Genomic DNA, 23546 nt, shown 5'->3' with positions numbered 1-23546 from the left:
AACATTCATGAAAAAATTGAATATATGGATTATATTTTAAGCTTTATAATAAGTCATTTAAAATTGTATTATAAAATTACTTTAAACTAAAAACGATATGTGATTAAGAATATAAAAAATATGTGAAGATAAAATAAGGGTATTATAAATGGTCAAGAAAGATAATACTTGTGGAGAAATCCTCTAGAAGATAAAAGACAAAGATAAGTTTGATCACAAGAGTAAAAAAATAAGATTCTAAGTATTTAAATTATCTATTCTAATACTTACAAAAGAATTAGTAGCATTTTTTGTATAAATTATTATTCATGATAAAATTTATAAGTATTTTTTAAAAAGAGTCGAATGAAAATGTGTGTACTTTTAATAATGAAAATTTTCGACTTAAAAAGAAATAATGAAATTAAATTTTTTCATTTTTAGCTTATTAGATGATAACTCATCCGGAATCAATTATTCTAAATTTATTTCAAAACTGTTTAAAAACCCACTTTGTGTCAAAATTCAACATATTTTGTAACCTAAGACAAGATTTAGAAAGAGAAATTCCTTGAGCACAACAAAAGTTGAAATATTGTATAATTCTGAAGATAGAAAATGAAATTAAACATTGAAGAAACAATTATTATACCTTCAGCTTTTTCCATGAAACTTTTGCAAAAATTACAACCATGTACCAGAATTTACAACATAATTAAAAAGCAGTGAATCATTATTTCTACCACAATCATCGTAGCAAATTAGAGCAGCTTTTTTTTTTCCCTTTCTCTGTGAGCCACAAGCTGAAACCACCCTTTCAACTTTTTCTTTTGCAACCCTTGTTGTTGCCTTATAGTATATACATATTTCAATTTGCAACTTGTTTCAAGGGAAATTTTAATCATCATTTACTGTAATGTTTTTTTTTTTTCTGTTGCAGGTATTAAATAGAGAATTTTGTGATAAGATTAAGTAGAAATTAATGAAATTTGTTGGAAGTCAGTTCCGAATCAACTAGAGATAAGACAATTTTATAGTATATAAGTGAGATGCAAACCTTACCTTACAAGTTGGTTTTGTGGAGTTGAATTAGACTTAAAGTCCACTTCTAATATGTATCAGAGTCATTCTTTAAAAAGAAAAAAGTCTATCCTAACAAGTTTTTGGACATTATGTTCCACCTTCTATCAGACCGCTCATTTTATAAGTCGATTTTGTGGGTTGAGTTAGACTTAAAATCAAGTTCTAACAAAATTGAAGAAGATTTTGTTGTTGGAATGATGAGAGAATAGAGAAGTAAACGAAAAAGAGCGAAACAGAGGAAGGTGATTGTGCACCAAAAGTGGGATCTAGCTATGAGTAGGTTTGTGGGTGTTGTTGTGTACTGTAGGAAAGGTCACATACTACACTGACTGCACACTGAATGGAGAAAAGGAAACAAAGCAATTTGCTTCCTAAAAGACACTGAAACATTATAATTATTTTCCGACACATCAAGTGTTTTTCATCCTTTGCATTCTCAATTTCCGACCCACCTATTATATTATTCACTCCACACTTCTCTACCTATTCCCCCATCCCCACACCATTCCTTCTATCGCCATTATCAATGGTAACACAATAGGTCTAACAAACAACAAATCTTAGTTAGAACAAGATTCAGATGATCCTTATACCATCTTACGAATTATTTAAATTTAGTAGACCTGAAACCTCCAATAACCACTCATCTCCAAATCCATCATTTTCCTCAACAAAAATAAAGTTAATACTAGTGTTGTTAGTGATTCAAAAGAGTGCACTTGTTCTATATATTTGTTTATATACAAGGTAAATGTGATACTAGAGAAAGATAAACTCCTTTATTACTTGTACATACATAGAGAATTAACTATAATACATGCTTTGCATGGATATTGGATATTAATTAACACTAAACTTAGTTTGAAAATATTATTTTCATTCTTTAAAATTGTTGACCAAGATCCATCACTAGTCTTCCATATAGTTATATAGTGAACATAAAGTGAGTGATAAAGTGATTTAATGTTTCGAAAAATGATAAGGTGATTTAGTGTTTCGAGGAGTGATAAGGTGATTTAGTGTTTAGATGGAAGAGAAAGGAAGGAAAGGCCTCGAGTTTGATCCCCTGTTAACAATTTGGAGACATAAGGTTGGTTTAGTGGGTTTAAAAGAGAGAATGAAAGAGATTGTAGGTTCAATTCCCTTATTATAGAATTGAGAAGTGTACCAAATCGCATAAGTAATAAAATGGGAAGTGTTTAGAGTTGAAAAATGATTGAGATTTGGAAAGAAAGGAATTTGTTAATTAATTTGTGTTGAAAGTGCAGAGAAAATGATGATGGAGAAGATCTTGATGTGTGACATAGATGTTTGTGGTGTGGACAAGCATATATTCTGATTGAGTTGTGTGAGTTAGTTGTTGTATGGGCAATTTTTGACTCTTTGGAGGCTCTAACATGGGGCATCTATCCAATCTGTCACCCAATATATACTGATATTGATAAACACAACACAACAACACACCATAACTAAAACCACCATGTGCATGCCTCTGCACCATCACGCGTCCTTTTCCATTCTTCACCTTTTCTATTCATCTTCTTCAACTTTTACTTTACATCACTCTAAATTCTAAATTTACCATTCAAAATTCCCTTTTTATCTTCATTTTTTAACTCATATTCTACACGAATCAAACTAATTACATACATGTCACAACAAAAATAGTTATCAATAAAACTATTAGTTAGAAGAAAAGAAACATCAAAATTCATCCAACTATAAAAAGAAACATCCTTTTTTTTTTAACTAGAACTAAAATAAGAATAAGATGTATCCATACCAAATAGAGTTAATTTATGTAACAAGTCAAACTTGATAAAATGATACTTTTAACATTTTTTTTATGAGCGTTGAATCTTATTAAATTTTGGAAAAATATATAAATCATCAAATTTACACATTTTCACATAATTTTTGGTATTCCAGTGCCCCCATTTATTTTAATACAATGCAGATTCTAGCATTGGACTACATATTTACAAATTATTTATAATGTAATATCATATAGCATCATAAAATTCATCTGTTTGACTCATAAAATTTAATATTTAAAGAAGTTGCATCCAATACGTCATTTCACTAGTTTTATATCTTATATATATATATATATATATATATATATATATGTATGATTTATTTTTAAAATACTGCTTTATATGAAGTGTGTGTGTGTGTATGAGATATAATATAATAATAAGAAGAAAAAAAAAGTTGTGGCTGAGGAGTGAAGAGAAGGATTTTATAATTTGCAAACAAACAAACGAACACGTTTCTGGAAATGAATAGTATTTGATTGCAATTTGTGGTGAATTTGATGTTAGAGTTTGTGATGGTTGATGTGTTTGTTGATAAGGGTTTATAGAGTTTTGTAAAAGTAGAAAATTCAAATTTTAAAATTATAGGTTTTGATTACATTAAAGTTTGTCTCTAATGCTTAGGAACATAACGATGTGAAGATGGGAACACTAATGGTCTTATTAGAAAAAATATATGTTTTGTCATATATCGGATATCTGTTTATGAATATGACGAATTAGTTTATATTCATAAATGTTTTTACTTTTTAAATCTTTAAATAAGAATATACCGAAATTATTTTTTAAAATATAAACTCAAATACTTTTTATTTATTTTAAAATCAAAATTTAAATAAACTGAATTGTAAAATATCGATACTATTTAAAATAATCTTTTCAAAAGTAGATTTAAACAAATTGGATAGCATATTATAATTATAAATTAATTTATATTTCATATCTAAATAACATACATAAAATTATAAAAAAAAAATCAAATAAAAATGACTGCTATAAAAATTTTAACAATTGATGAAGGATTGAGATTTTAAGAAGGCAATTGTTAATTGAATTCTTGATATGCTATCTGAAATTATAATTGTATACTTTAAATAATATTTTTTATTAGTAAATATTAATTGTTATTATCTTGTTAGTAAAACTGTCACAAGTCCCACATTGATTAAGTGAGGTGCAAATCTTACCTTACAAATCAGTTTTGTGGGATTGAGTTAGACTTAAAAATTTATTTCTAACATGATATCAAACTGTTAATGGATCACTCTTTCTTTTTTTTGTTCCACGCACGTGTTATTAGTGATTGAAATGCATATTTAATGAGTAGATGTGATGTGATGAAATTTAAATATGATTGCTTCTGATGTAAAATACATTTAATTTCCATATATCTATATTTTGTGAGGAACAATTTTTTACCGTAACAATTTTATTAACTTTTTCTCCAAGAATTCACACCATGAATTTTCTGGTTCCAAAAGTGAATTATTTGGCCCACACCGTTACCGGGGCCACTGGGCTTTCTTCTTATTTAGTTGGACGAAAAAGCCCCTGTCAGTGATTGAAAATGACAATTAGGGGACTGCTTTAGGGGTTAGAAACGAGGGATTTCTCTTACAAAACCAGACATATATTTATGTTTTCAGTAATTTGAATGGCCATTTGATTCCTTAGAAGATGCATGCATGTGTCTCAAACATCTTTCAAAATAATAGTTCAAAGTGAACACTCTTATCTCTCATTCTTTTATACAAAACATACAAATTTAATTCATTAAAATTCACAAAAAATAGCTCATTGTTATTCAATACAAATTAAAATTCTTAATATAAAAGTAAATGATATTTTCACTACTAAATTTTGACAAATTTCTTTTATAATATGAAGTATCATCTTTTAAATGATTTTGAAATATTGAAAATGAGAAAAAGTATTATTTACAAATTAGAAATTGAATTACCTCCATAGATTGAACTTAAAAATTGAATTTTTCCTTTCTTTTATCCCCTTATGTTCCCTACACCAATGTACCCTAATTTTGAAGGGAAGTTTTTGAACATTTTCCTTTGTTGTTTTTTACTTTAACTAGATGTAATGTTATCTTTGGGTACATATTGTCCTATGAAAAGCTTTATGTAGATGTTGCCTAGTTGTCTAGGACGCTAGCATGTCCACACAACGGGGAACACTGTAAATATTCTCTCCAACCATGTCCATTCTCGTCATTCTCCCACCATCTTCTCTTCACCTATACACACCAAATAAATACTCAAACCTCCACCCTTTCACACACACTAACATCATGGAAAACTCTTCTTCATCTTCATCTTCAAACTCTATCTATCGAGAGTGTCTCCGCAACCATGCAGCGAGCCTCGGCAGCTACGCTACTGATGGTTGCGGAGAATTCACTCTCGATATCGACGTCTCCTCTTCTTCCCTCCAGTGTGCTGCTTGCGGTTGTCACCGCAACTTCCACCGCAAGGTGACGTGTCCCGGTGTGATGGAAGGTCTGCAGACTGGAGGGAGTGGAGATATGATGGAATATTCGGGAGGAGACGTCGGGAGAATGGAAATGGGGGAGAGGAGCAGCAGGAAGAGGTTCAGGACGAAGTTCAGTGCAGAGCAGAAAGAGAAGATGCTGGCGTTTGCAGAGAAGCTGGGGTGGAAGCTGCAGAGGAAAGAGGTGGATGATGAGATTGAGAGGTTCTGTAAAAGTGTTGGAGTCACAAGACAGGTTTTCAAGGTGTGGATGCATAACCATAAGAACAACTCTAACTCATCTAATTCTTCTGCTAATCTTTCTTCCCTCACTCAGTGAAACTTCTTTCTTTAGTTGACACCATAACTAGGGCTTTTGACTCTCCAATATGAACTCAGAATCTGAACAAGTTACAGAGGGTACCTCTTGAAGGGTTGTTTTTCAAATGTTATTTTCAGAAATTGATGAGTGTTAGAAGGAAGAAGATAATGAGGTAGCTGAGATGAGAGATGAGAGATGAGAGAGGAGTGTTGTTTTATTTATTTATTTTGTTTAAGTTGAGGTTTGGATGTAATAATTTTGTAATTTATATGTTGTTGAATGTGTTAGCATATAAATTTGTTTTTTTTTTTTGGGAGTTTTTTAGTTGAAGAAGGAGAAGATTCATGTATGTGAAGTAATATAGAGAAAAATAGAATGAAATAGCAGGTAAAATAAATAAATAAAAATGTTGATGAGGTGAACATTATTTATCACTTGATTCTTCTGGTATAATTGACTGTGTGAAACAGGTCCACATATTTGTAGAATATTGGATTTATATTAGTTGTTACTTAGATTTTTGTTGTTCAGATTTTTATGTTTGACTTATATATTCGTATGTAATAAATAGAATTTTACCAAAAAAATTCTGAAATTAGTAGTCTTCTTTTACCTTATAAAAGATGTGTCTTCTCTTTAATACAAGTTTTTGTTTCTCAAAAAATGGCATTTGACTGCTTCACAGTTTTTTTTTTTTTTTTTTTTTCAGTGAGGAATGTATGATCTAATTTCCTTTTATATATTACTAGATGTGAAGTTATGTCTTTTAAATTAATATTATATTTTACTGCTTAATTGTTATCGTTTTTTATTTTATTATTTATATTTTCATGGTACTTTTAAATTTTTACATATTTTATCGATTTGTTACTTTTGAAAAAACATAATTTTATCATAATTTTTTTGCAAAATAACGTCTTTTTTTACACGTTATTCGTTAGGAATTAAATGGACCAACAAAATGGACGAAAATTGAAAAGTTTGATGGTCAAATATGAAAAAAAACAGAGAAAAATTTATGAAATAAGAAAATTTGAAAAGATGTGTAATATATACCCTTTTTATTAATATTTAAACACAAATTCTATACAAATTATTTTATATATTTTAATATTTTTAAATAGAGAATTGTATCTTAGCTTTTATGTAATATATAAATTGAGACTTTTATTAATCAGAATAACAATTTATATTTCATTTAAAATATTTTCATTTTCTTACATTTCAATAAAAAACGAGATTATCATTAATTTTTTTTTTGAAAGGATTAGGCAATATTAATGAACATGAGCTCAGTCCAAATGAGTATGAGAGATTAATATTATTTTAATAAAAATTATAAAAAATAATGATTTTATGAGTTTTTTTATTAGGTAATTAATTTTCATATCTCTATTCATTATAAAGTTTAAACTCACTTTAATTTTGAATATGTTTACATTCTATATCATTTTATTAGAATTTTGATATAAAAAATTGATATATAAATGAAGAAAAATATTAAATTATTATACTTTCAATATAATTTTATATGTTACTTATTATATTTCTTTCACGTTTATCCCTCTAAACAATTTTCATTACATAATAAAAGTAGAAACAAAGATATAATTCAAAAAAGTTATATTATCCTAACATTTTTCATTTAAAAAATAACATCATATTGAAACAAAAATAACTAATCAAAATCATTTAAATATAATATTATTTGTAAAGTATTTATAAAGTAAATTCTCTTATCACTGTGAATGAAAATCTATGAATTCATGCCAAGATGATACTTTTTGCACATTGCAATGAATACTTTCAACTCATTTTCATTCTTCATACATAAATGTCAAAAAAAAAAAAAAAATACCCTCTACTATTGTAGTTATCAGAAAGAAAGAGAGAAAAAAATGATATTGAAGTTTTGCAGCTTTGAAGTAAGCAAGAAGTTAATGGATTGAAGAGGAATGATTGAATATGTTAACTGTTGCATGCTGTGTTGATGACATTATTAGAATGAAGGGTAGGGCTTAAAATGTCAGAAGAATAAGTGGTGATAAAGAATCTTCTGCACAACTTTCATGGACCACATTCTGACCCTCATTGGATTCAATTTTTACCTTCATTTGTACGCAAATCCAAAAACAAATTCAAAGGGATGTTCATGTCCCTTCTTCCACAACAAATCAAACTTAGAATCACAGATTAAGGTTAATGGCTCCCACCCCTTTATAACCTAAGTTCACACCCATGTGAACCTAATTTGTTGTCTTCAAGTAACTGGAAATTTCTTTTAATGTTTTGTAGTCACTCATATATACTAGTTTCATGACACTAATGTTGGTTTGAATAGTTTTCAAAATAGTATTTTTCTTTTAATCTTGATACTGCAAGTGTTTTATAACTTTTCTACTTAGTTCATCGAAATAATGTCGTTAAAGTTAAGTTAATAAATATATATTAAGTATTCTTTATTTTTGTAACATGGTATTTTTATCGTGGTTTTATCTTTAGACCAAAGTTAAAATAAATTTACATTTTATAAGTAAGTGCAAATCTTATCATACAAATTAATTTTGTAAGGTTAAATTAAGTTTAAAGTTAACTTCTTAAAATAGTATTAGAATCATCCAAATATTAATTCTTACAAAATTTGTTATTTATTAAACCTATGTATAACACTGTTATCGGACCATCATTTAATGTTCAGTTATATATTTAAAATGTATATATCTCGATATGAAAAAATATATCGAAGATCCAGTGTGTGTGTCATTGAAAGGTTAGACTTGTGTTATATTTGTGTTATATTGATAAAATAAAGAAGGGTATTTTATGATTGAATACTACTAGCATTGATTGAAATACCCTAATGAAAATTGAGATGACCTTATTTGGGAATTGGATGATGAGTGTGTAAAAGGCAAAAGGGTTTGAATGAAAATGAAATTGAAATTGAAACATTTGCATGGGTAGAAGAAGGTCATAGACAAGAGCAGAGTTTAGGTGAAAGCACCTGGCATGTTGGCAGTACTGAGGTTGTGGTGTTGCAATTAGGGACAAAAGAAAAGACAGCACATGCACTTCCAAATTGCAACCTAACCACAACATCTTCACAGTTTAATTCTCACTTTACATATAAGCCAACTTTCATTAATTACTGCCACACATTCATCTCTTTTCCAATGGACTTTTCTTCGAAGAGAGTATCCTTTTATATAACAAATGCATGCACGAACTCATAGCCCACTAACATCACAAATGGCTAAGTTCGCAAGACAACGACCCATGTATCAGTGTACTATGCAGTTTTGGTGGTTTTGCTCCACTCCTTTCCACAATATTCCAACAAAATAAGGAAATCATGAAAGTAATCAACAAAGAAAAGAACGATGGCACAATTTCCTATATGAAACAATTTGCTAATAATCTCATTTTCCCACTTGGATTATTCCAAACATATCATTATCATAGGATGACTCTACTTGCTTACTCCTCAATTCTCACCCAAGCTTGTTTCACCTATACAACATATTAGCGCCATTTTCTTAACCTCAACTATCGCTTTAAAAATTCATTTTCTCTTTATTTAAAAATTAAACCAATTTTATTATCTAAAACAATGAGACCTGTTTAAAAACTAAACTCTTGATCAATTCACTTTCACAAACTTTTAAACATCCTTTAATTAATTAAATATTAAAAGTAAAAAAGTGACCTAGTTAATGATCTTTAAAGAAATTCTCACAATAAATATATTAAGAGTGTGCCAAAATATACTAAATTGAACTGTTTATAGTTTTAAACTCACATTCACTGTGCTGCACTTCCCATTCAAATTGTAAAACAGTTCAAATGCCGCACTAAATTCATAACAGCAGTTAAACTGATAAAAATGAAGATAGGAAGCAAGCAAGCAAGCAAGCGCTAAATTTACAACGATAAGATGAAATTGAGAGGGATATTATTCTCGATTGATTGTATAATGAGAAAGTGTAAAATTTACATCCACTTTAAAATTTGGCGTGTATATAAAGGTAAGTGACTGACAATGGCTCTCTCAGCTTTATGCAAAAAAGGCATAGACATAAGCGGAGAGCCTAAATGGTTGGTTACAGGAGTACAAAATTCGTAACAAAACTTGGCTATATCCGCACAAACAGGAGATTGTAAGAAGAGTTATGTATGTCGAGTCGAGGCTTAGCTCTCATGTTTTGCCTTCACAGCTAAGGCCGCAGCTCTGAACCATGTCGCCGCAGCCATGGCACCAGGATCGGGAACTGTTGAAAGAATCTCTCCAGAAATGTATGTTGAACGACCAGCCTGCATATGCATTGCTACCCATCAGATATACATTAAAACATGCACATCATTTTCATACCATTTGGATTCATACTCTGCCAAAAAGGTGTCTACTCTACAGCTATCTCATATTGTACTCTGATTTAATATTACAGTGATGTAAATTTACAACCATGGACGGATCTTCGTTCCTTAAGGACTCAACATGACACTTTAGTTGTTTATAGTGAAAAATATTTAACTGCCGTATAAAAGCTTCAGTTACTACACTACAGAAGGTGGAACTCTCTGCACTCTCCCTAATAGTATAAAATATAAGTAGATTAAATACAACTCTTAATAAAGAAGAAGCTACACCACAAAAGTTCTCTCTCTTAAACCATTAATAAGCAGTCACCTGTGCTTGCATGTCTACAGTTGACTGAGCTCCAGCTAATGCAACTTCAGAGGAGAGAATAAAAGCGGTGCATGGATCATCACCAGAATTTAATTTCTGTAATGCCAAATCATTGTAAGTAACAGTAAACATGGTCATGAAAAAATAATGGAAATTAATAGATATTACCTCTTCAAGAACCAACGATGCTGGAATAAGGGCATCTAACAATGTTCTATAACCAGCACTAGCACCCCCATATTTACTTACAGCAGCAATGGAAGCTTTAAGTGCTTCAGCCCCTGAATCAACAAAATACTCATGAGGAATGGAAAATCCAAATTAAAAAGGTTTAAAAGGGAAATATTGTAAAGTTCTAGTTGAAAGTAGCTTGATTTGGAGAATGTTCTCACATTGTTTTGATGTGACACCAGAATGAGAACTTGCCTTCAAATGTGAATGTGCTGCCTTAAAAAATATTGTATAACTGAAAAAATAAATTGAGTGACAATAGTCAGATCGCATAAATGATTTAACTTTAGAGGCATAGGAATGGCATATTACATGATCCCACTTGTTCCTCCCATGGATCTTCCAATTGATGAGCCAATTTCACCGAGAGTTTCAGCAGCATCATTTAGAGGGTAACTGAACATAAAATAGCAGTTTAGGTCAGACTGCTATCACAAACCAAATTGACATTTTTTCAGCAACCACGTTTACAGTTCCTCAAGAACAAAAAATACTTACAATCCAATTAAGAATAACATTACAAATAGTCCATTAATCAAATGGGAGGGTTACAAGAAACTAAACAAGAAAAACAAAAAATAGGCAATGCAGATCATAAACTTACTGTTTGATGTCCTCAAGAATTGCTTTTGCACCTCTAGACATCTGCAAAAGAAAAACCATACACCAAGTAAGCACATGATTCATCAAAAATTTAAAATAAACAAGTAAAAGATTTATGGATAAGACTCACAGTTGATCCACAGTCACCATCACCAACTTTACCATCCCATTCGTTTAGATTGTCTTTAAGATTTAAAATTGCATTTGCAGCAGCTTCAATGGCTATTTGAAGAATTTGGCCTTGCTCATTTAATTGTTGAGGTTGACTTGGTGGCTAACACAAAGCAAATTCGAATACAAGATTTTATAAATCATTCTAAGCCACAAGAAAACTCATGGAAAAATATAGCAAAGCTAACTACTAGTACTCAATTCCCTTCAAGAGAAACACGATATCAATTCCCATAAAGTGAAGGTGCTTTAAGGCTCATTGTTTATGATCATAATTACAAACATCATGTTGTGAAATGGGAAAAAAATTGGCCATAGCATGAATCAATAAGCCAAGTTTTAAGCATCATTATTTATAATTATAGTAACAAACACCATCATCTCAAAAGGAAAAACACTCTCCACAGTATGCATGAATACACTGAGTTGCATAAAAGAGCATAATTCACATATTAAAATTGGAATGAATTCTTTTATACATACTACAGTAATTTACACTATAAAAACTGTGGTGATTACATGACTAGCAGAGGGATTCAATCACAGCTAGATTGAACTAATGCCAACAACTAAAAGTCACCATAAAATCAACTAAACTAAGAATTCGATTGGATGCGAGGCTCAACTTATTTCTTCTAGAATAAACTCTGCAAATGGCAGGAATTTCTTGTTGCTGACCACTATAAAACCCTTAACACCAGACTTTTAATTTTGAACCCAATCATATGCACTTAACTATTGCAAGGTGTGTAAATAAAAATTATTAAACCATTAAATAGATAAACTGCAGCTAAGCACACCGCGCTAACAAAGCTAGTTTGAAATGCAACACAATCAAATGCTAGTCCAATTTCAACAGCTAAAATATAAAAAACTACCAGATAATGTCATCAGAAATTTATATGATAATTTTCATACGCTTAGAAATTGCACCTATCTTTTCTTACTTAGATCAAAGGACACAGAACAGAAATGACATCTAAATTCCATGGATATACCTCATCAGTCTTGGCCGATCGAGATCCCGAGATTGGAACAGGAATCTTAGCAGGTGGGTGATTACCTTTGAAAAGAAAAATCAAAAGTTTAATCAATGAAAAAATTAATTTGCTCCAATCACATTTTGAAAATGAACATTTTGATGGTAAGTAAAACCTTGTTACAAGAAAAGTACAGATATAATTAAAATTTTTCCATGAAATAAAATTGATTGATAAAAAAACACAGAGCAAATTACCAACCATCAGCAGCAACAGGCCAATAAGGAGCTTTAGTCGGAGCATCTAATCGTTGAAGAATGGCAGGATCAGCCTTCATGATAGAAATTGAGAAACCTATAAAAATGAAATGATGTTAATCAGAATTGCTTAATGAATCACAAAAAAGCTGGTCTTCATTGGCTGTATTAACAAACCTGCCATATCAAGAGAAGTCATAAATGACCCTGTATAAACTCTATCAACAGCCAGTCCATGCTCCAGCTGTAATTTTGGAACTGTTTTTCCAGCTGTAATCATCAGTTCCATGGTAGGAGTGCCACCTAACCTGCATATGAAGAATCATCTAAAATGTAAATAAAAATTCTACTAAAAAGGAAATAATAACATCAATAATCAATAAATATCTGGTAAAAAAAATCCCAAACATAATAAATATCAATAATCAATAAAATAATTGAAAGTATTTTCAGATGTGTATTTGAAATTCCAGATTATGGGATGTTAGTTAGGAATATCTGAAAACATTTAAAAAGTAAAATCATACCACAAAAAATGCATATTTTAAATATAAAGTATAAGAATTTACAAAAGCAAAAGACAGATAATTGAAGGGGGGGAGCTTAACAACCCTCAAAGAATGCACAAAGAAAAAGTTAAAATGATAGAAGAATTGCTAATGCTACCTAAATAAAAGGCAATGTATTTTCAATTTGAAATACATCAGGTTAGACACCTTTTGTCAAATAAACCTCTTGGTGATAAGCAAAATCTATTTTCTTTTTCCTAAATTCTATAACGAGATCTATGGTACACAACTTTAATTCTCAGGCAAATATAATATTCGTGAACCTACCCATTGACCATGAGAACCACTCTTTCTCCTCGAGTTATTGGAACAAAGTTTGTTTCCTGCAAACATTACCAAGAAAAAGGATAGTGACCCACTTCACTAGAATGATAATGACATCCCCAACAAGGATACTAACAGTTATTTACTTAAAGCAGACTCATTCAAGAAAGAGTAAATTGATAATATGCACTTTTGTGATAAATCTGTAATATTCCCAACCAATCTCTGTCCTTTCTAAGAAGATATTGGTCTTATATTTTACATGCAGAATAGTCCATTTTGAATCTTTATGCTACTTAGGGAATGGCCCTTTAATGGATTTTCTTGGTTCAATATTTGTAGGGTCAAAGGGTTCAATTTTAATATATTTTCCAATTTAATTTTAATTTCTCAGTATTACTTTTGACTCAAATCAAAGAAAAAAAATGTTCAAATAGTGCATTTTCCTTTTCACTTTCCTATTTATATTCTAATCTATACTAACATAACTCACAAAATATTTGTTGGGTCTCTACAGTGCCTCCAATATATAAATGAACCTTACACTAAAGCTTAGACGTTAACGTTAGCAGGTGACTTTTATTGAACTAAAATATTGGAAAAATTGGATACAGGACTGGGAGATTTTCTATTTTCTATAGTGAATACAAAAGAGAAAAAAAGAACTGAAAACACTAAAATTTATCAGCCTCAGTTGAGTGTCATAAATAAAAATTTTCCTTGAACAGTCAAAGGATGGGCATCAAAAGTTAGTTGATTTTGCAATGTGCTCGTAAAGTACATGTTAGAAGGGCATTTCATTCCCTCCTAAGCATCATAATCCATCAAAAGATTTCCATGCAATTTCAATACATACCGTTGACAATATTTGTTGCAAAACATGAGAAACCACCACATTTACAGGCTGAATATCAACCACCGCTGCACCAGGTTCCCCATGCTGTAAAAGAGCATGGCATATGAGCATAATTCAGAACTTTAGAAAATATCACAGAAAAGACAGACTTCAAGCATTAAGGAAATAAATATCAAATAACCATTGAGTAGTTCTTGCGAAAGAAAAATGTCTTAAAAACGAGAAGAATGAAGAAAAAAGAAAAAAGAGCTATCTCAAGTGCAGTGGGATGAATACCCCAAGTTAAATAACAACACAAGAGCTTATTTAATGTTAAACATAGATTGACAGATCCGCAGTACTGCAAAATAAATTCTGAGATTTATATATATTATTGTTGAGGGGGCATTGAACCAAAGACACTTACAATTCCAAGACCAAGTTCCATTTTTCCAGGCCCCAAACGGTCTGATGTCACTTGACCAGGAATTGTGCAAACACTCAAAGCAACACCCATTGTTCCCACTATTTCAGATGCATGTTTAGCTTCAGCAGCAACATCATTAAGAGAAAGACCAGCAGCAGCAGCAGCTCCTGCAACCTGGCTCAGTCAAAACAAAAATATCATGAAACGTGTAGATATATAACAACTAGGAACCATAACATAAAAATTAAGTACAAAATTCTTATGTCATAAGTATATGTATAATGATGAATTCAAGAAACGAAATTTACATTAATACAAAGGCCAGACAGTCCCATCATGTGTTTGTATGAAAAGGTGTGGTCAGAGCCTTTATATGAATTGGCAACAAAATGAATGCAGAAAGAAAAATGACTTCATGTATTAACCTTATGAACCAGAATAGTCCCAGCCAAACCTCTTCTTCCAGCGATCCCTCGTGGTGGAGGTAGCGCACAATCATCCCCAACAATAACAGTCTACATAGAAAAAATACATGTCATACTTTACCTGCATATTAAATGTTTAATCATTTGAAGTACAATGAGAAATCAATAGCCAGCTAGACATACCTCTACTTTATAACCTTCAGATTTTGCTAGCTCAGCAGCCAAACCAAAGTTCAAACGATCACCAGTATAGTTCTATCAACACCCAAATTCGAACACTATGAATCCAGAAACAAAAGCAAATCCTAATGACTCATCATGAACTGACCATACTAGTGCAAAGCCACACTATCTTATACGTTGATTTCATAAGAGGTAAAGTATTTACAAAAATGGGCACATGATGCCAAGTATTATAATAGAAGAAACGTTAATTATAATTTTCCACTATTTTTTATCTAAATCACAGCAGAAAACATTTTCCATATATGCGACTCTAATATGCAAACTGATTTCAAAGACCAATGCAAAAAATCCTATACTTAGGATGGCAGAATGCTAAAGGAAAAAAAAAAACAAATAATACCTTTACAATCAAAAGACATCCCTTAGGACCAGTTACAGCTCGTATTCCCTAAATTTAAGATCATAATAAGAGCATTAGAAGTATAAAAAACAGTATGCCTAAACTGAAAAAGTGAAATACATTTCAATTCTAATATTATGAAGTAAGCATACAGCTAGAATTGAATCAACGGGTGGAGAAGAAAATATATCTCCACAAATTGCTGCTGTAAGCATTCCTTCTCCCACAAATCCAGCATGGGCAGGCTCATGCCCACTTCCCCCCCCTGTAGGGCAAAATATAGATGTACACAATTTTCTCAGTAAAACTTCCGCAATTATTAAACAAATAAGGCTGCAAAACCATCCTAGGAAGTTTCATTTTACATGTTTCCTAGGGTGAAATATTCTATATTTCCACCCACCATTTTCTGTATCCTATTCCAACCTCTTGCAACTTCTTTTTATCAAATCAATTTCCTAAATTAGCATAACAATGCCTACAATTTGAGTAGAAAACTAATGACACATCCTGAAAAAATGAACTGTAAGGCAATACAAAGCATCCAATGGATGGTCACACACCTGATAAGACTGCAACCTTATCATATGTTGCGGCTGAAACATCTGCCCGTAGCACAACCTTTACCTACATTTAAAAACAAACGCCAAAAAAAGTCTTCAGCAACTATCACACTAATCAACAACTTATGAATGCGTCTGCACGAGGTCGTGTGATCACCAGAGGAAAGCCATCTAAATACTGCAGTCCAGGATAAGTCTCCACAAGACCTTCAATGAACTCAGTCACAACATCTGCAATCACATTTAAAATATATACATATTATTCAATTTCCAACACAAGACTACTACACATTTCCTGTCATATAGACAATACAAGCATACATAAAAACATATATATATATATATATATATATATATATATATATATATATATATATATATATATATATATATATATATATATATATATATATATATATATTCAAATTAATTGAAAATCTCTAAGAAGAAATACTACATAATTATAAATGCAGTGCTACTAAGGTAAAAATACAAAAAGAAATAAAACCTAAATTGGAATACAACTCTCGCCCTGAACCTTAATCTTCAAACTAGTACAGCTAGAGATTAGCAGAAAATCACTATAATAAAGTCCACAATGTTTCGCATCAAATTTTGGTGACACAAGCAGCGATTTCCGTAAGTCAAAGACTAATGTTAAAACATTCGAGGTTCAAAAATAGGAAAAAAAAAGTCAACACAGTGCATAGAATACAAACAGTTAAAAAACTATCGAGCCAACGGTCCCGAACACAGAACCACAGAAAGAACATTGAGAGCGCAGCAATTTTTGTTAAAGACAGCAAAGATTAGCGGCTAATTTGGCAGAGAGGGGGAAATTGAGCGGAGCAAGGGGTGATGGAGTGGGAGAAGAGGAGAGGGAGGCGCACGCACCGTTAGGGTCGTCGATGAGCTTCTTCGTCGGAAATGCCATGGCTAGGCGGTGCCGGAGGAGGGGAATTGAGGAGGAGAATGACGGAAACGGAAAACCCTAGAAATGGTTTTGCATGAAACAGTAGAGAGAAGAGAGAGAGTGAGAGGGAAGAAGAGTTGTTGTTGTTGGCTTGTTGGTTTGATGGTGGTGTGGGAGTGCCTCTTTATATACTACACAAGAGAAGGAAAGCGAGGGAGTTGATAGTTGGCTTCTTCCTGCACGGAAAATTAAAAAATTACATTAAATAATAACAAAAGAAATATCTTCCTCATCCAAATCCCCCAACTCCAAATACCTTTCATTCACTATAATAATTATCAATCTCAATTTTTCATTTTGAGTTACTAATTTTTATTTTTAATTAAAATATGTAAAGGTTACAAAATTTGAATTATTAATATAAAGTATCATATACTCTCATTAAAAGATAAACTGATTATTTTTAATTTAATTGTTTTTGTCAATCCAATTTCTTTACTGAAAGATAAAAGAATAGGCTTCAGCATCATTCCGATCTTCACCATGGAAATTATGAATGTTAATATATTTAATTTATATGGATAATCTGTGATTTAGTGAGAATATAAAATTATTTTATATTATTACGTATATTTTTTTTCATTTTTAATTGTCAATCAAAATTTTTAGATAAGGGTGACAAATTATATTACCTGCTACAACTCTTAAATGGTAGTCCATGAAAAAAACACACATGTTAATAAGTAAAATGATGGGTTCACAGACAACTCAATTAAATTATAAAATTGGAAAGTTTAATAAATACAATTAAGCTCACAAACCAAACTTTTGGATTATATTTTTCTTATAAAATGATAATAAATTATTAAAAAATATTAGGATAAAAAATAACCATCATGTTGACTCGTCTTACCTGTAAATTGATTGATTGAGTAGGATCCTCTGACTTAACCTCTTAAAATATAGAGAACAATTTGTCATCTTTAAAGAGATTCTTAATTAAGTCAAATAAAGTTAATTATTAAAAATTAAATTATTTTAGAAATAATATTAACATATATTTTTTTATTGATGGTAAAACTCCTAACTCTAATAAATATAGACATTTATTTATATTTCAAACTTAAGGTCATTAACTAAACTTGAATGGTCTTACATTTAATCAACCCCATTTTCATTAATATCTGTAAGAATGTATTATCACTATTAGATTTAGCTGTCATTTAGTCGTGCAAGAAAACATCACCTTTTAGGTTTTATTTAAAAAAGAATGAGTTCTTATACATATTATTTTTAATTATTTTAATCCAATAAATTTATACAGTATACACTAAAGATAGTTGTAAAAAAAATTAATTATAAAAATTATAAATATTTTGCAGTACTCAGCTCCATCTGTTACCTAACCAATAAATGAGTCAACCAAAATACTAATATAATGTAAGTGTGTTCCATTTCGATTAAAAAAAATACTCTTCTTATTTATTCATGATTTAGCTTGCTTATTAGAGTAATTCTTTTTAACATTTTTTATTTTTTGGAATTTTTTTTAATTTAATAAATATCCGCGTCTTGCCCTAGATTGTATTGTACTTTTTCACTTGGTATTACCCATCTTTTCTGTTCCACTCACCGGCCATGGAGTCCGAGACTCTGCAACGACGCCGTTCAAGCAGTGCCACCTGCAACAATGCGCCTATCAGAGAGAAGAGGCCGAAACGCAGCGAGGTGAGTTGTTTCGGTTCTCACTCGCTTCTGAGTTTTTCGTTTAATTCCGAACGAAGCCTGAACCTGAACTGTCGTTACTCACTTGGTTCCATTTTTCAGGTACTTGCCAAGAAGAAAACAGTTGAAGAACTCATCAAAACAGCGCGTGCTCAAAAAGACCACCTCGCTCCTTTTCCTGCGTTTGGCCATTTCCACGCAAAGGGTAACGTTTAGAATTTGTTAGATTTTTGTTTAATCAAATCAATTACGTTTAATTTACTCAGGAGGTATTTGTCAACAAAATCAGGGTAGAATGGTTCCTAAAAGTGTAATACAGTGTCACATTGACACTCGAGCGAAACTAGGAAATTTAAAATATGACTCTAGACTTAATTACTTATAATCAATTTAATATTTAAAATAAATAAATATTATCATTTGACTTAAAAAATTTGCAAAATATAAGTGATTGACAGATTGCACGATTACTGTTTTGAATGTTCTTGATTTCAGGACTAATGTGAGAACATTGTACATTTTTATCACCCAAATGGTGTTTTAGTCTTTTATTCATACAACAAAAAAACTACATATCATTACCGAAAGTTTGTAGTTTTCTCTCTTCTTACTGGTATTGGTATAATTTGTTGCATGAGTTATTGTACAAATTCCATTCCTCGAGAATTATTGGATGAATAAAAGTTGTATTCACAACGGACTTGGTAACTAACTTAACAAGTTTCCCAACAAATTTATTGCATGTTTGTATTAATTTGTTTGTTGCTGTTACATGTACTCTCTTCCCCCAAAATTTAAGCTAAATCAAACTTGCACTGATTATATAATGAGTCAATGAAAGAGGTACTAGTGTGTGTTTACATTTCAGTTACAAAATTAAGTTGAGTTGAACTGGACTGGAGCAGAAAAACACATAACTAATTACAGCTTTTAAGTCAACTGGAGTTTAAGATGAATTTTTTTTTTCTAACTGAATCTGAAAAAAAGAATGTCAATCCTGTTGGCACAGTGTTCAATAGAAATTGAATGTTGGTTTAGGTGTTTCAAGTGGAATCCAAACACCTTTAGTATTTGATGATAACTCTTGAGATGTTAATGTGTAATTCTCAACATGGGAATGTGATAATGTTGATTGTTGGGTTTGAATTTTTTTGGTTGTTGTTCTAAGTGCCTATTTTAACCTGATTTCTAGGTCTCTCTTTGTGTTTGAAGTCAGGACATGGCAATAAACTTTCCTCGACTGTTAAGACTTATATTCAAAGTCTTCTTAAGGTAGAAAGAAAACTAGAAATTTAGAATGTGTGTGTTTATACTATAATGCAAGGGAGAATCTGTCATTGTCCCCCTTTTTGTTCAGCTGGTTTTTGTTCTGTTACAAAAATGTATCTAAGGTAGAAAGAAAACTAGAAATTTAGAATGTGTGTTTATACTATAATGCAAGGGAGAATCTGTCATTGTCCCCCTTTTTGTTCAGCTGGTTTTTGTTTGTTACAAAAATGTATCTAGCCAATTCAGTGAGATATAGTGAATATTAATTTATTAAAACAATGAATTTTTTTTTTTTCTGTTTGTTTATGTTGTCATTTGTTGATGTGATATGAAAAGATAATCTGTCTTTTTTTGGGTTCATGTTTGGTTCTTTTTGTTATCTAGTTGAAATGAATGATCTTGTGAAAATGTCTGATTTGTATATCCCCAAAACTGCAGCTAAACATGGAAGGACCATATGGATCTGAGTGGCCAGAGGAGGAAAAGGTGAAGCGCAGAGAAATGGTTGATCATGAAGCACATTATGTATTTGTGCATGAGGTTGCCAATTCAAATGCTGATGGGATGACAACAATGCTTACTGCAGCAGATTCTTCAACTTGCTGTCTGAAAAATAGTGGCCCCTTGGTTGGATTTGTACAGTTCCGCTTTGTGTTAGAAGAAGAGATACCAGTGCTGTATGTGTATGAATTACAGCTTGAGCCTCGTGTTCAGGGGAAGGGATTGGGGAAGTTTTTAATGCAACTTCTAGAGTTTATGGCGCAAAAGGTAATCTGAGTTGTTTTTCACATCTTACTCTTTCATTGATGAAAATTGAGAATTGGTGGTCCACTGCAAAGGAAACAGCTCTTAAGCTGGGAAAAGATGGTGGAATCTTGAACATTATGATCTTTCAAGGAACAATTTATTTACTTTTATTATTAATGTACAGTGTTCACAATTTCCATTAGGAAAGTCCTTATAACCCTCAGTTAGATGTATTGACTAGTGTACGAGTTTTATGTTCATTGAACATGGTCTCTTATCTATTATTTTCTGTGTTTTTATGTCTTTTGCAGAACTGTATGGGTGCTGTCATGCTGACTGTTCAAAAGGCAAATGTATTAGCCGTGGATTTCTATATAAATAAGCTTAGGTAACATTTTCACTTGGTATGCAGCTTTCATCAAATTATTTTCTGTTAAAAAGACGAACATGTTAAGTTTGATAGAAATGAAACGGAAGAAAGAATTTCCTTATCACCATTTGCTCCGGTTCTGCTACCCTTACTAATTGTATGTCGACATAAGACATTGATTCCGTGGTAAACATATTTCTGTCTGCTTTTGAGCAGGCATACGAGTTTAGGATCTCCCTCATTTATTTTTTCAATATGTTGATGTATAGTTAGTTTTAATGTCTCTGTTTTATGCCTTTTGAACATCACCTCATTTGGTTTTATCCATGTTATCAATGTAGGTGACGTCCCAATTACTTTCTACGTTTTGCTAATATCCCCTCCCTTTTGGTTTTTGTTTTGTTGAATGATGAAACATTTACAGATACATCATATCAGCTACTTCACCTTCAAAAGTCAACCCAATGGTATGTATATTTTTCTTTCCCCTTTTCCTGTTATCTTGTGAAAACGTTCTGATATTAAGTCCTGCTTTCCCCTTAAATGCAGATGAAAAAGAGTTATGAAATTCTTTGCAAAGTATTTAATGATGAAGCCAAAACTATTTTTGGAGGTAATGCGCCCCCAACTCAGGGCTCTTTCTGATTGATTTTCCGAAAATATGCCACTAGTCGTCACATAGCACCTTTCTTTGTGAGCAATTTTCTAGATCAATCGGATTTAAGGTTTTTAACATCATACGTTTTGCACTGAATTTCGTAAAACACATTCTGATCTTCCCCATTTATCTGCGTGTCTATATTAGTTATGTTCTTAAAATTCTATAATTTGAAGTTATCAAAATTTTTTTATAAATTTCTAGAATTTCAATTTCTTTTAAAGAAATTTATTCAAAAAATATATTTTATAGTAAGCATTTTAAAGTTCTCCGTAAAAGTGAAATAGTATCTAAAAATTCTCTATACAAACTAACTGTAAAGGTTTTTATCACCATGACATTTTTATGCTTCACATTCTACACCATCTGCATGATACCAGAAGAACTGTTTTCTAACATTTGTCTGTTCAAGGTCTTGCCATACTTGTGCCAATGATGGTTTCTATTAAACGAGAGCAGATTTTGTTTTCTCTTGGAAGGGAGGGGATTTGCCTATATTAGTTGAACTGAACTCTCTGATTGCATACTAAATCGGAGCCTGTGCTACATTTAGTTGGCGATACCATGATATATTATTAATTGCTAGCAAAAGCTGTTCTTGAAATACTTTAATACTTAACATACTGTCCTTTCTCTCCAAAAGAAAGATAGTCTGAGATTAGTGCTCCCATTGTCCCTTTATCCTTAGCTTTTCTCTGACCTTCACTTTGCTGAAACAAACATTAACCTCGTTTTTTTTCTTTTTCGTATTCATCATCTTTACTTATACAACCTCCTTTGTTTGTTTACAGATAGAGAAGATGAATAGGTGCGCAGTTAGAGAAGGATGGCTCAAGTTGTTAGTCCCATTCTCTTTACTGTACCAATTGAGTGGCCTTCTTTATTGGGTTCTTTTTTTTTTGTCTTTCTTCTTCTCTTGTCTGTCCATGTAGAAGAATTTTCTTTTGCCACATTGTACTCACCAACACCTCCAAATTTAGAAAAATAAATTACTCAGGAAGGGTGGGTTTCTACAAAAAGGAAAATAAGAAGCTAATAGGAAGCAAACATTTGAACACCAACATTTGAAAAGTTACCAGGAAACAAACTTCAATAATTATTTGTGCATATTTTTCATAATAAGCTAATTTTAGTCCATGAAAAAGAAAATCATGATACTTTCTTTTATTAAAAGTAGTTTTAGATAAATTTATCCTGTTGGACTCATTTGAGCCTGACTTATCCATGCCCAAATGTTGATGAAACACAAACCTTTATCATTCAAAGTATGGCAGAAATTAAGCCAAAGTGAGGACGTGTGCAGACAACAATTTTATTGGTAAATAATAGCCAAATGGTGTATGACAGGGCTGCTTGTTATGTTCGAGGGAAAAACATGATTCTGTAGGATAATGTTCTTTTTATCTTAGCGCCTTTTTCTAGTACTTTTAGTTGTATGTGGCAGATTATATAATGGGAATGTAACGACAGAATCCATTCATCACGAATGTCAGGCACTTTGCTTCTGCTTTGTGCATTTAACATTTCATCGCAAATATCAGCTCTTTAAACACTGTAATAGATAATTTAGGAGCCCTTTAATGT

At 31.3% G+C, this 23546-nt stretch overlaps 3 protein-coding genes across 5 annotated transcripts; 2 read left to right on the top strand and 1 right to left on the bottom strand.

Annotated features, from left to right (window-relative positions):
- Positions 1-5108: 5108 nt before the first annotated feature.
- LOC114182488 (zinc-finger homeodomain protein 11-like) lies at positions 5109-5991 on the top strand. The gene has a single exon (XM_028069363.2). The coding sequence runs from the start codon at positions 5182-5184 to the stop codon at positions 5698-5700; it is 519 nt and encodes a 172-aa protein (XP_027925164.2). The 5' UTR covers positions 5109-5181; the 3' UTR covers positions 5701-5991.
- A 3623-nt stretch (positions 5992-9614) lies between these two features.
- Positions 9615-17366, bottom strand: LOC114182407 (putative 3,4-dihydroxy-2-butanone kinase). Its single transcript, XM_028069277.2, has 20 exons — positions 17175-17366; positions 16438-16511; positions 16281-16344; positions 15870-15982; positions 15718-15765; positions 15315-15386; positions 15132-15221; positions 14707-14880; positions 14301-14384; positions 13448-13503; positions 12789-12919; positions 12616-12708; positions 12373-12437; positions 11334-11477; positions 11205-11245; positions 10913-10996; positions 10762-10835; positions 10538-10650; positions 10370-10465; positions 9615-9993 (listed from the first exon to the last, which is right to left on the bottom strand). Exons 1-20 carry the CDS (start codon positions 17212-17214, stop codon positions 9871-9873), a joined length of 1779 nt encoding a protein of 592 aa, XP_027925078.1. The 5' UTR covers positions 17215-17366; the 3' UTR covers positions 9615-9870.
- A 1397-nt stretch (positions 17367-18763) lies between these two features.
- Positions 18764-22962, top strand: LOC114181581 (Acyl-CoA N-acyltransferases (NAT) superfamily protein). Of its 3 annotated transcripts, XM_028068074.2 has the most exons (8): positions 18764-18921; positions 19021-19123; positions 20111-20190; positions 20626-20955; positions 21246-21322; positions 21729-21771; positions 21854-21917; positions 22754-22962. In XM_028068074.2, the coding sequence occupies exons 1-8, from the start codon at positions 18832-18834 to the stop codon at positions 22768-22770; spliced, it is 804 nt and encodes a 267-aa protein (XP_027923875.1). In that variant the 5' UTR covers positions 18764-18831; the 3' UTR covers positions 22771-22962. The 3 variants fall into 3 exon arrangements, with proteins under 3 accessions (XP_027923875.1, XP_027923877.1, XP_027923876.1); XM_028068076.2 differs by lacking the exon at positions 20111-20190; XM_028068075.2 differs by lacking the exons at positions 21854-21917; positions 22754-22962 and having other exon boundaries at positions 21646-21771.
- Positions 22963-23546: the final 584 nt, after the last annotated feature.

Source organism: Vigna unguiculata, chromosome 4 (assembly GCF_037176805.1).
Source record: "Vigna unguiculata cultivar grain cowpea cultivar isolate G323 ecotype 2 chromosome 4, ASM3717680v1, whole genome shotgun sequence".
NCBI lineage: Eukaryota > Viridiplantae > Streptophyta > Magnoliopsida > Fabales > Fabaceae > Vigna > Vigna unguiculata.
This window is presented reverse-complemented; position numbering and strand designations above follow the sequence as displayed.